At 45.5% G+C, this 15420-nt stretch overlaps 1 protein-coding gene across 6 annotated transcripts in view; it reads left to right on the forward strand.

Moving 5' to 3' along the window:
- MDGA1 (MAM domain containing glycosylphosphatidylinositol anchor 1) overlaps window positions 1–15420 on the forward strand; it is a 544714-nt gene that overhangs the window by 446706 nt on the left and 82588 nt on the right. For all 6 annotated transcript variants that reach the window (XR_012801245.1, XM_075598788.1, XM_075598786.1 and 3 more), the window contains 2 exons: window positions 6867–7136; window positions 10133–10284. Coding sequence is in view for 5 of the 6 variants with exons in the window: in XM_075598788.1 (XP_075454903.1) it covers window positions 6867–7136; window positions 10133–10284 (422 nt within the window). In the remaining variant the exon portion in view is untranslated. The remainder of the gene's footprint in view (window positions 1–6866; window positions 7137–10132; window positions 10285–15420) is intronic.

Below are 15420 nucleotides of genomic sequence, written 5' to 3' on the forward strand. Positions count from 1 at the left end.
CCATTACACGTGTATGTAGTCAGGGTACAAATTGGACTTAGTCGGTGGATCTGTGTCTTTAACCTTTTCCCGGCCAGACGGGACCCTCCACACATTGCAACGAGGTTACCAAAACCCGGGCTGCTCCCCATGGCGGGTAATGAGTCTCCCTGTATCTCAATGCTGCCGACGGTGACAGATGTAGACAGACGTCTGGCAATTACTTCCCATTTATCATCCGAGAAGAAGTGAGACTGGGGAGGCCCACAGGTCGGCAGCATTGAACATCAAATAAATCCATGTCCTCTCATCTCGGCCAACTTTACTACACTACAAAGTCATCAGAAGTTAGGAAATGAAATGTTTATTATTTCTAGTCTAATATATAATAATGATTATTTTCTCGTATTGCACTGAGTGTATGCAGCCCGGTAGATAACATTTTTGCAGGCATGAGGCCCTGCCCCATAGAGCTTACAATCTATGTGTTTTTGATGCATGAGGCACAGGGAGATAAAGTCAATGCCGAAGGTCACAAGGAGCCGACATCGGGAATTGAACAAGGTTCCCCTGGTTCACACTCAGTCATTGTTTTTCAGAGTCAGGGCCTTTACTCACTGAGCCTTTACTCACTGATCCTTTACTCACTGAGCTGCTCCTCCTAGCATTGCCCTTGCCGTTAAAGGAGCATTTCCTGAAGAATATATATGTTAGTATCGGTATGAAGGACGGGGTCTCTGCAGCTGCACCCATTCATTTCCACTACGGGGACCTCCTGTTTGACGAGATACATACCGGAGAAGTTCATGCCGGTTACTTAATATATGGTAATTCTGTAACGTAGGATCACAAGGGTTTATGCTGTATACATACAGTACCTATAAAGTCACTTATAAAGCACAGTGCTGTTGTAGTTATGTGTTCCGTTGTTTGGCTCTATGCCACATGTGCTACATATTGTATACATAAGGACTCAGGCCCCCGCCTCAGCGACAGGAGCATAAGTCCGAGGTACAGAAATATAGATGGATTATATATATATATTTTTTTTTTATATATATATAGATATATATAATATATATATATATAGATATACATATACATATATAGTAGACATACAGTAGTGCCTGTTATTCTAAACTAGCAAACCAAAGGAGGCACCGGCAGTAACATGGTGAGATGAACTAACTATCCTGTGATTTCTAAACTTGGAACGCTGAGAAAGCTTAAAGCCGCGGCTCTGGAAATAGCGCTGCCACAGTCTCACTGCAGGGGGTCCATGCCTCCGAATCGGAACTCCCATGGTCCGACAGTCCCGCAGCTTCCCCTGGTACCGAAAACAGCAAGTCTTACTACATCTGTGTATCGGCGTATATATATATTATTGCGTAAGAACAAATATGACTGACAGTCGTTACCTCATTCAGATTCCCTTTTGTAAGTAAAGAATTTGGAAAAATGTTATAGGTTTAAAAAGGATTTTAAAATACTCGCTTTTTTGTGACGATTTTGAAGGCCATTGAATAAAATGTGGTACTTGGTAAATAATCAATGTTTTTGATTGAGAATATACTTCTGTTACTCCCTGTACTGGAACTCAATAACTGTGGTACCCCAAATGCTGTCCGGGGTCTTTCCCTGGGGTAGACCCAAATGAGTGTGTATCCAAAAGAGAAAAGGCGGTGGGCAGTCAAATTATTTCCTAGTGAAGAAAAGGTTTCTTTATTGGATTACATCTTATATCCCACGCGTTTCGGGTCCCAGCTGGGTGTGTACGTATATCTATATAAAGTACCCACAGCTGTACTTGGCACTTTACGAGAGAGACAATACCGTACAGGCATGGGCGTCCGCAGAAATGTTTTCAGGGGGGGGCATAATGTTAACTAGACAGAGAGAGAGAGTGGTTGTGGGGGGGGGGGGTGGGTGACGGGGTGGGTGACTGACACTTTGACTGACTGACTCGTGTGTGACTGACACTTGGGTGACTGACTGACAGTGGGTTGGTGTCTGTATTCATTCACAGACAGACAGACACAAACACACACCCTCCCTCTCTCAGACTCTCCCCCTCTCAGACTCTCCCCCTCTCAAACTCTCCCCCTCTCAGACTCTCCCCCTCTCAGACTCTCCCCCTCTCAGACTCTCCCCCTCTCAGACTCTCCCCCTCTCAGACTCTCCCTCTCAGACTCTCCCTCTCAGACTCTCCCTCTCCCTCTCAGACTCTCCCTCTCCCCCTCTCCCTCTCCCTCTCAGACTCTCCCTCTCCCTCTCAGACTCTCCCTCTCCGACTCTCCCTCTCCCACTCTCCCTCTCCCTCTCAGACTCTCCCTCTCAAACTCTCCCTCTCCCTTTCAGACTCTCCATCTCAGACTCTCCCTCTCCCTCTCAGACTGTCCCTCTCCCTCTCAGACTCTCACTCTCCCTCTCAGACTCTCTCTCCCTCTCAGACACTCACTCTCCCTCTCAGACTCTCACTCTCCCTCTCAGACTCTCCCTCTCCCTCTCAGACTCTCCCTCTCAGAATCTCACTCTCCCTCTCAGACTCTCACTCTCCCTCTCAGACTCCCTCTCCCTCTCAGACTCTCACTCTCCCTCTCAGACTCTCACTCTCCCTCTCAGACTCTCACTCTCCCTCTCAGACTCTCACTCTCCCTCTCAGACTCTCACTCTCCCTCTCAGACTCTCCCTCTCCCTCTCAGACTCTTACTCTCCCTCTCAGACTCTCTCTCAGACTCTCCCTCTCCCTCTCAGACTGTCCCTCTCCCTCTCAGACTCTCCCTCTCCCTCTCAGACTCTCACTCTCCCTCTCAGACTCTCCCTCTCAGACTCTCACTCTCCCTCTCAGACTCTCACTCTCCCTCTCAGACTCTCCCTCTCAGACTCTCACTCTCCCTCTCAGACTCTCTCTCTCCCCCTCAGACTCTCTCCCCCTCAGACTCTCTCCCCCTCAGACTCTCTCCCCCTCAGACTCTCTCCCCCTCAGACTCTCTCAGACTCCCCCCCTCAGACTCCCTCCCCTTCAGAATCCCTCGCTCACTCAGACTCTCTCTCTCTCACTCAGACTCTCTCTCTCACTCAGACTCAGACACACACACACCCCACACACCACACACCCCACTCTAATGCAGATAGTCCCAAGGTGTAGCCCCATCTCTTTCTTACCCCCTCTCTTCTTCATTCACTCTCTCCCCTCACCCCTCTCTTCCTCACTTCCTCTATTACACCCCGTCTCCTCACTCTCCCCCCTCCATCAATTATGCCCCTCTGACTCAAACCCACTCCCTGAATCCGTCCTCCTCACATTCATTCCCTCCCCCCCTGATCTCACACACACACAGACACACACTCAGACACAAACTCAGACACTCGCAACAAGGGGGAATCGGAGCAGGGGGGGGGGAATCGGAACGGGAAGGGGGGACCCGGAGCAGGGGGGGAATCGGAACGGGAAGGGGGGACCGGAGCAGGGGGGGGGGGGGGAATCAGAGCAGGAGGACAAGGGGGAAGCGAGAGTGGCATGGAGCAGTAGTCACCTGACTTGCTCCATGCAGGAAAGGGCGGGCCTCGCTATGCAAGGTCAGATAGACTCGCAGGGGTGAGCAAACTTTTTATGCCGAGCCCCCCTTTTCATCCATTTAATTTCTCGGGCCCCCCCTGCCTGACGTAATCAAAATCACATGAACCCCCCCCCCCCCCCTTTATTACACGATATACAATGTAAATACAAATATGTTTCAACAGCTCGCGCTTGCAAAATTAGGCTGCGTCTACGCTGCCGCCGAGAGTGGTGACATCACCCACTCTCCAAGCATGAGCACAGGGTGTCCTGCATAATTTTGCAAGCACGAGGGGGGGTATGGATCAGGGCTATTTCTGTGTTTGTGTGTGGGTGTGGGGTTGTGCGCATTGACTGCTGCTGAGCATGCTTCAATGTCAATTTTGTTTGTCTCGCCAAGCACACAATCAATCACAACACAAACAACACCCCCCACACCACACACAATCACAGCACACATTCAATCACAAAACACACACATCACTACACATTATATATATATATATATATACACACACACACACACACACACACACACACACACACACACACACACACACACACACACACACACACACACACACACACACACACACACACACACACACACACACACATCACTATACACACACACACACACACACACATCACTATACATATACACACACACACACATCACTACACATATATATACATACACACACACACACACACACATCATTATACATATATATATATACACACACACACACATCACTATACATATACACACACACACACACACACACACACACATCACTATACATATATACACACACATAAACACATCACTATACATATATATATATACACACACACACACACCACTATACATATACACACACACACACAGTGACATCACTATACATATATATACACACACAGTGACATCACTATACATATATATATACACACACACACACACACACACACACATCACCACACACACACACACACACACACAGTGACATCACTATACATATATATACACACACACACACACACACACACACACACACACAGTGACATCACTATACATATATATACACACACAGAGACACACACACAGACACAGACACACAGACACACACACACAAACACACAGACAGACAGACAGACAGACACACACACACACACACACACACACCTGTACTGCTTACTCGGCTCCCCACTCAAGTAAAGCTAGGAAGAGAAGGGCTTGTGTCTGTGTGCAGAGGGACGCCCCGCCCCCTCTGCAAGCACAGGGAAACACAGCACGGATCTTCTGCTCTGCCCCCAGGTTTCGCCGCACAGGCTGCGCCCCCCCTAAATAATTTGGCGCCCCCCAGTTTTGCGCACCGCTGAGATAGAGCTTGCGAGGGACAAAACAATAAAAAATCCTGGCAGCGTGCCAACACGCGCCAGCCAATCAGGAGACAAGGGAGGTTTTTTTTTTTTTTGCAGAAGAGCGCGCTAAATCCTGTCACGCCAGTGCCCTCTGTTCCCCGCTGTTGGCGGCCCAGGATCCAGGGGGGGGCAAGCGCCCCCCCTTGACCCCCCCTGCGGACGCCCATGCGTACAGGGAATTACTGTATAATACAATAAGTGCAACAAATAAGATCAGACAATTGGAGAGGAAATCCCTGCCCCGGACACAGATCAACAGGGGACTCAGACATGTTGGCAACAGCGACTGAAAATGTGCGATGGGAGAAGTATGATGAGAGCCAGGATAGGGCTTTGTTCCGGATACCAAAAGAGCTTAGAACATGAAGGAGAAGAGAGTGATCGACAGTATCAAAGGCAGCAAAGAGAGAGAGAGAGAGAGTAGGACCAGTAAGGGAAAATGACCATGGGATTTGGCTTCATGTAGAATGGCGGAATGCGTTGGATACAAGATGCAATCCAATAAAGAGACCTGTTTTTTCACCACGAAATTCTTACTTTCTAAGACACCATTGAAGGGAATGAGTCGTAAAAAATGTGGCCGTATTTACTAAGCCATGCTGTAGAGCAGGGGGGAGCGCGTGATGTTCTGCGGAGGGAGGGGGCGCGACGCTTACAGTGGCCCTGCACTCTTCCCCAAAGCATTTCAATTAAATGCCGGGGAGTGCATCGAGGCCTCTATGTCTCTTACGGGGTCACATGCATGGCAACATCAGAGAACAGTTAAGAGGGATGGGGTCTGCAGGGGGGAGAGCAGGCGGGGGGTGCAGGCAGAAACATTTGCGCCCCCCCTGCTGTAGAGAGTCTTATTGAGTAGCAGTGCTAAGTAAATGTTACTCTACAATATGCTTGCTGGCTTTTCCCATTGCCTTGTTACATTGCGTGCCCGCTTTCAAAACAGCTGAAATTGTAGTGCGATAGCTCCGATTCTGTAATACTGCACAGGAAGACCGAGTGGCTTGAATGGGACTTTCCACATGGTAACACCAAATCTGCATCATTGCACTTGATTGAATAGGCCCACATCGTCAATTTTCACTACTAGTGCCGCTAATCCTGTATATTGCCTTTGGGTTTATGTAGCCCTAGTGCATTATTCATAATGAGAGACCTCTCCCATTCTCTGGCTGGGTAACACTCGACTCCTCGCTGACAATCGAATTGGTTATGTCAGGAGGTTTGCAAAGACAGAAGGTGCACATGTGAGTGAATGGACGTATAGATCCAGGTCTAAAGAGTGAGTGTGTGTATCTGGAGAGGGTAATGTGGCCACATCACAGAGGCATTAGATACAGGGGGCAGCACAGACATAATTGGTGTACTGTACGTAGGGTCGCCAGGTGGCTTCTCCAAAAATACTGGACTCAATGGTGAAAGGTGCGTCAGGTCACTATGTCCAGGGAGGAAAATACCGGACACGTACATGTCCAGTATTACAGTACCTCTTATTTTTTACTGGACAGAGTCTCCAAATACAGGACAGTCCAGTTCAATACCGGACACCTGGCAACCCTTACTGTAAGGAGAGGCAGGGAAGTGTAGAGCCTGGAAGGAGTGGTGAATGATTTTGCAGTTTCTTGGCATTTAACAGGAAGGCAGGAGTGGGATTTCATGAGGGAAGAAGCAGAGGTAGATCTCGAAGGGAGAGAAAATTATTCTATAATGAATAAATAAATATGATACAATTATTCTATAAAATAAGTTATTGACCTTGTCATGACCCCAGGCACGCTTGAAATAAAGACATTCACGTTAATGTGTGTTTCCTTGTAAAAGATTTTTTTTTTGAAGTAGGCAAATATGAATTTGTTAATAATGAGTAAGTCTTGAAGTCCGTTCTTGTTTCCTCTTCCCTTGTATGTAGTTGCCCCGGTGGTGGAGCCAAAGTTTCAGGACATACGTCAGAAGGTGGGGGGCAGTGTTACCATGAGATGCAACATGCTGAAAGGGAGCCCCGTCATGGTGGCTACTGCCGTATGGAGATTCAACAGGAACCTGATAAATGTGCCACCCGTACAGAAGCAGGAATACTCCGAGATGAAGATAAACCACCTGAGCCAGGGGAACAGTGGCACCTACGAGTGCACCATTTCCAACGACGTGGGCTCCGATGTGTGCATCTTTCAAGTGACCGGTGAGTCTCGATGTCATATTGTGTGTCTAACGCTGGGGTGGCCAACTCCAGTCCTCAAGGGCCACCAACAGGTCAGATTTTCTGGATAGCCCTGCTTTAGCACAGGTGGCTCCGTCAACGTCTTCCGAGAGCCACAGAGAGGCCATGGAGAAGTTATTTGAAGACTTGTGCAACCGAGTAACCAATACTAAATCATTATTATTATTTACTGGCATAAGATGAGGATATGTGGAAGACTTGAGTCTGTATTTGTCATGTGGGAGAGCAGCGATTCCAAGTTTTCGATCCTCCAGCCATAACTATGCGATTGCCGCTAATTACACTACCTGCAGGCACATATCTAAGCACGGTCTCCCTCTTCCTGTGGAGCTGAACTGCGTCCACAATCTTCCCCTACTCCACCTTCTCCGGCACCATACTCTCCTTAGTATAGGACTCCATTTATGCTGATCTACATACAGTATATGGTATAGTGGGCTAAAGAGAGGCCAAAGATATCAACGTCTTAAATTCATCAATAATATTATTATTGTTTGTTACTAAAATACCAAAATATTCCATAAGAGAAGGAAACCTGCCCAGGAAAAACAGCAAATAGAAAAATAACATGTCCACTGTTGTCTTGTAGAGTAGGTAAGGTGGGAAATTATCTAAAGCGCTTACAATCTAAAAGCAAGGCAATTTGAAAAGATAGGATACAGATGGAAAATTAGGTCTGTGTTGTTCCAAATGATGTAGGATGCTCTTTTCTTTGTGTCAGTTAAGAAATCCAACAGAACGGGATAAGTCAGGAGAAGCAGTAAATAAATGGCCAGTTATTTTTAACGCCCTTCAATGCCACCTTTTGTAGTGGCGGAGATGTTACAGCTGAGAGAGTCCACACATTACATAGGTGGAAGCAGGTGTGGAGCACACACACACACATCGGGGGGGGGAGGAGTAATAAGCAGGATCCTTTTGAGACCCCTTTCTGGAAGTTAACCCTTTCTATGCTGGCATTATAGCTCAGACACGGGTAGGGGTGCCAGGTGTCCAGTATTGAACTGTATTTGAACACTTTTTTTGTCCAGTAAAAAAAAAAGAGAGTTAATACCGGATATGTATCCTGAAAACCTGACCTGTGGGGACCCTTGAGGACTGGATTTGCCCACCCTTGCCTTAGACCAGGGGTGCGGAAACTTTTTTTGGTGCGCCCCCCCTGCATGCTCTCGTCCTTTGATGCGTCCCCCTCTTTACATCGCGCGGCGGCATTGGTCGTGTGACGTCACGTCACCCGTGGTGTCATTTGACGCCTCCTTGCCATGGTAACGCGTCATGCAGCCGGCTGAACCTAGGTAAGTAGAGGTGGGAGAGGCCTCGCGCAGTCCCCCGGCATTTAATTTAAATGCCTTGGGGAAGAGTGCGTGACCTCAGCAACTGCCCAGCAACTGCCCCAAAAATCTTGCCCCGTCCCCCCCCAGTTTGTGCACCGCTGCCTTAGATAAACCTTGCAGTTAATGCCATGTCCTAGATTTCTATCAGGGACACTTTATTCCGGTGCCCCCTGCTGTGCACATCTTCAGCCCTAAAGGAATACGGCATTCACCCCATTTATCACAAGAGCCGCCCACAGAAGGGTTAAGTAATTCCACTTTGGGAAGGATGCACAAGAGAAGAAAGGAGTGATTGGAGTAAAGGACATAACGAGATACTGCAGTAGACGCGTGCCCGGGGTTACCAAACCTGGCGTGGTGTTCTGTTTTTGGACCTGGCATTTCAGGCTGTTTAATGCTGGACTGTATCTCCCAGGGGTACTTTAAAGGCCAGTCTCATTTGCTCGAGTTGGGAGCCGCGTGCCGGTGTAATTGGCTCCCTTACACTAATGGGATCATCCTTTGAGACAAAATGCCGCTCTTTAAGGTTCTTTGAGAATTAGCCCCTTCACTGCGAGCCGGGTCAGCAATGGATGTAAGATATTCAGTAGGGACGTTGACCTTGCACACGAGATGCCATACTTACAGTATTCACGCCCACCACTCCCTGTTTGAGAACCAAGCGTAAGGATGGGGCGAGGAGGGCACTTCGCAAGTGGAAGAGGAAGACAAGTCCTACTCACCTCGCAGGAGGATCACAAACGTTCCAAGTTACAGATGCAGCAAGGCCAACGGGTCTTTGATGCCATGGCCAACCGTTCTCACGCAGCCGCAGTGGTAGCGGCACTTGAGGATTAACCCTGTGACGTGTCCGTACAGAAGCAGGGACTCCCCAGAGCGCGACAGACGCCATCTCTTCTTCCACCGCGGCGCCAGAGACAGTCTTACCTGCATCTGCGCTGCACCAGCTACATTTCCAAATACTGTACTCAATGAGTTAACTACAGGACTCTCACAGCTGCAAAACTGGGCCGAAACCAGCACATATAAACAGCATCAGATTTAAAGCTCTGCTTGCTTTAAACAAGATGCTCTATCTTTGCTAAATCTGGTGCTGTCTTTTTAAAAATAGTTTTGCCCCATTTTTTTGCAGCTCAGAATATAACTGCAGTAAATAAACAGGGTCTAACTTCCTAACTGGCAGGGAGAGGGCAGCCACGCTTGTCCCTTGCTGGCCCCTGTGGCCGGGAAAGAGTTATACCCAGTCCTGCTGTTACTTTGGCTCTAGGAGAGGAAGCAGCACCTTAATCAGATGCTTATGATGTATAATCCTTATTCATCCAAGTTTTTCCGCTGCACAACTGCTGGGAAGTTCTCACGAGCACGGCCCGCATTGTGTGTCTGTGCGTGTTTGTCTTCACCTGTTCATGTTTTTGTAATATGTATAACTCTGTACCGCACTGCGGAATATGTTGGTGCTTCACAAATAAACGATAATAATAATAATAACTGGGGCAATCCTGAAAACAGCACCCATGTTTTTTTCTTTGATTATTTTAATGTTATTTTTTTGCACTACTTTTTGCTCTATTTCTGTAACCGGTCTGTGCTCAGAAGCTCCACTCACTGTCCTTATTCTCCCAGGGAAGGCCTTCAGCCCAGAGTTCTACTTTGATACTCCAAACCCAATCAAAACCTACAAGCAGTTCAAGAACTACTCCTACTTAATTCAGTGGACCCAGAAGGAGCCCGCTGCTGTGGACCCAGTTACAATTTACGAGCTGGAAATCCGACAGGTAAGGTCTTCTCCCAATGCTTCGTCCAATAACATTGCACTGATAGACTAGAAATTAGACTATGGATGGAGGAGCAATAAGACATCAAAGGGATTAGTCATCATATACGTACAGTAGCAATAAAGAAGAAGCTGTAGTGGCTTTAATGAAAGAGCACAATCCTATATGTAAATAGATATGTAACAGTAGCAATGACGTCATGACCGGTCACTCTTCAGTGTTAATCTATTGTACCCAAGTTGCCAACAGACCAATATATGACAATACAAAACCAGGACTCACACAACCAACCTGGAGATGGTTGACATGTACTGTATATGACAGTTGTGTACTATACCATACATGACACATGAACATGTGAGTCTTTAAATATAATCATGTTGTACAGGATTTTAACCTACCACTAAGTTGGGCAATATACCAATATGATAATAATGTGGACAGCTGATAACTTGCACATTGTTATAGGCACTTGGGGACCTATGCTATAAGCGTCGATAAGCCACTTATTGAGCACTTATCGGCCAAAATGCCTACTGCTATTCAGTAAGCCTAGATAAATGGGCGATAAAGGCATGAATTGCCAAAAAAAACAAAACACTTATCGGCATGTTCTATAACTCGTGCAATGCTAGTAGTCGGAATTAGGTTAATCGAGGCTAATCGCGGCTCTAGAATGGCGAGTTTCTCCCAAAATCCTCACGCCAGAAAAAGTCTGGCATGAGGCTGGTGAGAAGCTGCTTTTTCCTGCATTGGATTGATGCCGGGAGTCTCCGGAGCTGATACTCATTAATATCAGAACCAGAGACCCCCGGCATGAATCCCATGCAATAACTTCATTACCTTAGCGGCGAACCGCTAGGGCAATGAAAGGGATAACACCTCCCACTACCCATCAAGGGCCAAATACCCCCTTTACCCATCCCCCCTACCCACAATAAACATTAATATCCACCTCCTCTACCCCACATGATTTTTCCCCCCAATACATTGAAATAAATACAACCCCCTCACTGCCCCCCAACACATATAGTACAGAAATGGACAAAATAACTATTATCCAGCTCATTTGCCCATTATAAAATAAAACATTAGCCAGCATAAATAAAGTAAATAAACCTTTCTACTTACCCCTGGCATCATTAAGGGCATCCTCATCAGCATATTGAAGGTCCATGTCCTTCGATGCCAGCAAGAATACATGAAAAAATAAAATCTAATGGCCCCTAACCCTTAATCACATTAGCAGACACAGATTAATACATTATCAGTCAATGGGCAATGAAAACCCTAAAAAGAAAAAAAATACAATAAATAACCCTGTAAAAAGAAAATTACATGCATTCAATATTTTTCTTACTTTTAGAAGTGTTGACCCTCCGAATCCCGGCATTTCAGCAAGGTCTTGTAACGCGACGTCAAAGTCAAACCAACCTTGAATATCCAGAACAGGTAACAAAATTCTTTCTTTAATCTTCTATCACCTTCTTCTATCTTCTTCTGTCATTATTTCTTTCTTTTCTTTAAAATTCTATCTTCTTTATTCATCTGTCAATCCAACCCCATGGTAAGTCCCAATTGATGTTGTCTTGTCGTCTTCTTCCTGTTAAATGAGGCGTCCAAGCCTCATATAGGGCCTGCGACGTCACATTTTCAGGTCAGATGGTACAGCTCCAATTTGATTGGACGCTGTATCATCTGCCTGCCTTTTTTTTTTTTTTTTTAAGGATGTGACGTCATCTCCAAGGGAGGTACGTCACATCCTTTAAACCACATGACTATATCACATGGTATTTCAGCCAATGGGATTGAAGACAATCCCATTGGTTGCTGTACCATGTGATAGGTTACACTATTGCAAAAGGATGTGACATCACTTTAAGGGATGATGGCACATCCTTTTGAACTAATGTAACCTATCACATGGTACAGCAACCAATGGGATTTTCTTCAATCCCACATGTGATATAGCCATGTGTTTAAAGGATGTGACATACCTCCCTTAGAGATGACGTCACATCCTTAACAGCAAAAAAAAAAAAAAAAAGGAGGCGGGCACATAATACAGCGTCCAATCAGATTAGAGCTGTACCATCTGACCTGAAAATGTGACATCACGGGCCCTATATAAGGCCTGGACGCCTCATTTAACAGGAAGAAGACGACGAGAGAACATCCTGTTCTGGATTTACCATATTGTTTTGGATTCACAGATGAAGATAGAAGATTAAAGAAAAGAGAGAAATAATGACAGATGAAGAAAAAAGACGGCGATAGAAGATAAAAGAAAGGTAACAAAATTCTTCTGTTTCGGATATTTAAGGTGGATAGCGTTTGATTGACTTTGATGACGTTGTGTCGGAGAGCTTGCAGAATCGCCGTAATTCGGAGGGTCAACGCTTCTAAAGATAAAATACTGTAAATATTGAATGTATGTAATTTTATTGTTACAGGTTTTTTTATTGTATTTTTTTATTTTTATATTTTTCATTGCCAATTGACTGATAATGTATTAATCTGTGCCCGTTTAGGGTACAGATCAATACAGTGACAGCCAATTCATTTTTTGGCAAATGCTTTTTTTCTATTGATTGTTGTTTTTTAGTTTTCTGTTTATTGTTTGGCTTAAATTGTTTGTAATTTGGATGCCTTGTTTTTATTTCATTTTCCGATTGTTTAGCAATTTTAATTAATTACTTATTTTGTTGGCTACTGGTTTTAATTGATGTGTTGGCTAGTGGTTTTATTAATTAATTGATTTGTTGGCTAGTGGTTTAAATTAATTAATTGATTTGTTGGCTGTTACTTTTATGTATTGAATTGCTTGTTTGGCTAGTGGTTTTATTTCTTGAATAGTTTGCTTGGCTTGGTGTTTATTGATTTGTATTCTTATGTTTTGGAATAACAGATTTTTTATTATTGTGCTGTTTTGGAGATAGATAAATGTTATTGATGGGGCTTACTATTAGGCTTTTTAGTTCTTTTATTGTTGGGATGTTTAGGTGCTTGTGTACTGTATATATTTTATTATTGTGTATTTTTGGCCTTCATGCTTTTTGATTAGGGTGACCTTTGGCTGCTATAGTGGCGTACCATGCCCATATTATATGGGTATGATGTACCACTATGCCAATCAATGGGTACAGGGTGGGTATTGTGGTCCCGGGGTGGGTGGTTAGGCCTCCCGGGTGGGTAGCGGGGGACGGGGGTTAACTCCTTAATTACTATAGTGTTTATTAACCGCTATGGCGATTAAGGGGTTAGGGGCCATTAGATTGTATTTTTTCATGTATACTTGCTAGCATCAGAGGACATGGACCTGCAGTATGCTGATGAGGATGCCCTTTATGATGGCAGGGGTAAGTAGAAAGGTTTATTTACTTTATTTATGATGGCTGGCTAATGTTTTATTTTATAATGGGCAAATGAGCTATTATCCATATCTGTATAATAGTTATTTTGCCCATTACTATACTGTATGTGTTTGGTGGGGGTGGGGAGGGGGGTGTATTTATGTCAATGTATTGGTAAAAAAATTGGCCACAGGATTGGTACCGCAGGCCAGCGGGTACCCGCGGGGACCACCCGAGGGTAACCAGCCACCCGCGGTGACCACCTGAGGACCCCTGGACAACCACAGGGACCACACGAGGGCCCACAGACACCCGCGGGGACCACCTGAGGACCCCCGGACATCCACGACCTCTGGTATCAATCATGTGTGGGTAGAGGAGGTGGGTATTAGTGTTGTTGTATTTTTAATGTTTATTGTGGGTAGCAGCTGTTTTAATATAAAATTTAATACTAGTGTAGATGAACAGAGATTTTCTAGAGCAGAACCGCATTGATTTAAGGTCCGGGGAACCCCTACTTCCCGGGATACAAGCCTCGTTATGGGGTGCCGGTATCTCTTATGGATTTAAATCCCACGGTCACGTGACGCATGCCATTTACATGCATAGGAGATACCGGCACCCCATACCGGGCCTGTATCTCAGGTAGCAGGGGGTCCCCGGACTTCAAATCAACGCGGTTCTGCTCCAAAGACCCCTGCTACACTATTATTACATTTTTTTTATTAAAAAACATTAATTTTGGGCAAGATTTGCGCAGGGAGAGGCGGCTCTCTCTCAGCAGCTCTCTCTGCAGCTAAAACAAATTGGCCTTTTCCGAGAGGCGATCATCACGCCGCCGGCGACTCGCCCGTTTGGGAAATTTTGCTATCACAGGTAATCGAGGCTTCCTGATACCGTGATAGCAACACGCACAAAACAGGTGATTTAAATGGCCCGGCGATTTTTTTTATGACGGTTTATTGCATCGGCCAGTTAAGCTCTAATGCAGACAGAGCTGCCAATTTAAGCAGGTTCCAGCCGCCCTACGAGCTTCCTTTCCTGAGCTTCGCAGCATTCTCCCCTTACCGTGGAGATTGCTTTGCCCTTTTGTTTAACTCATTCCCTTCCTTCCTTATTCCCATATCCAGGACTAAGGGGAAGTAAGAACAGATTATACATTTAAAATGATAGTTGCATTTTTAAATAATTTTACATTGGTAACAATGGTTAAAATCTAACTACATTCCATATTCTCTACATATACAGCTCCCTTACGGCTACTGCGTATCATAGGTGAAGATATTCAGTGCGCCACCTGATGGACACACATACTGACCGACACCAACATAAAAAAACGCACAACTAATTATGCCGGCTAACCATAGCCAAGCCGCGGCCAAGAAAGTGCTGACGCGGCTCTCACCTCGCACCTCCTGGCGGTCACCAGGACAGGAAGTCTGGCTAAATCTCTGTATACTATATATAAATATATATATACTATATATATAAATATACTGTATATTTGAACACTGGGCTTCCTGATTGATGATTAAGTTACTTTATTTACACGACTGTATGAACTAGAAGAAGTTCTCCCAGATATCGTTGCTCAGTAAAAGAACATCTCATTTGAAAATGGCATCGGTTTGAGTAAATACAAGGAAAAATGGCACAAGACTACAAGCCAATGGGGCATAGGAGCACTCGCAGTTTCTTCGAGTATTGTCACGGGTGCCCTGTCTTCCACATTGAATGAGGATCTCATGTAGGAACAGAAGATGAGCCGGCCGTCCGGTGGACC

Source organism: Ascaphus truei, chromosome 4 (assembly GCF_040206685.1).
Source record: "Ascaphus truei isolate aAscTru1 chromosome 4, aAscTru1.hap1, whole genome shotgun sequence".
Lineage (NCBI taxonomy): Eukaryota > Metazoa > Chordata > Amphibia > Anura > Ascaphidae > Ascaphus > Ascaphus truei.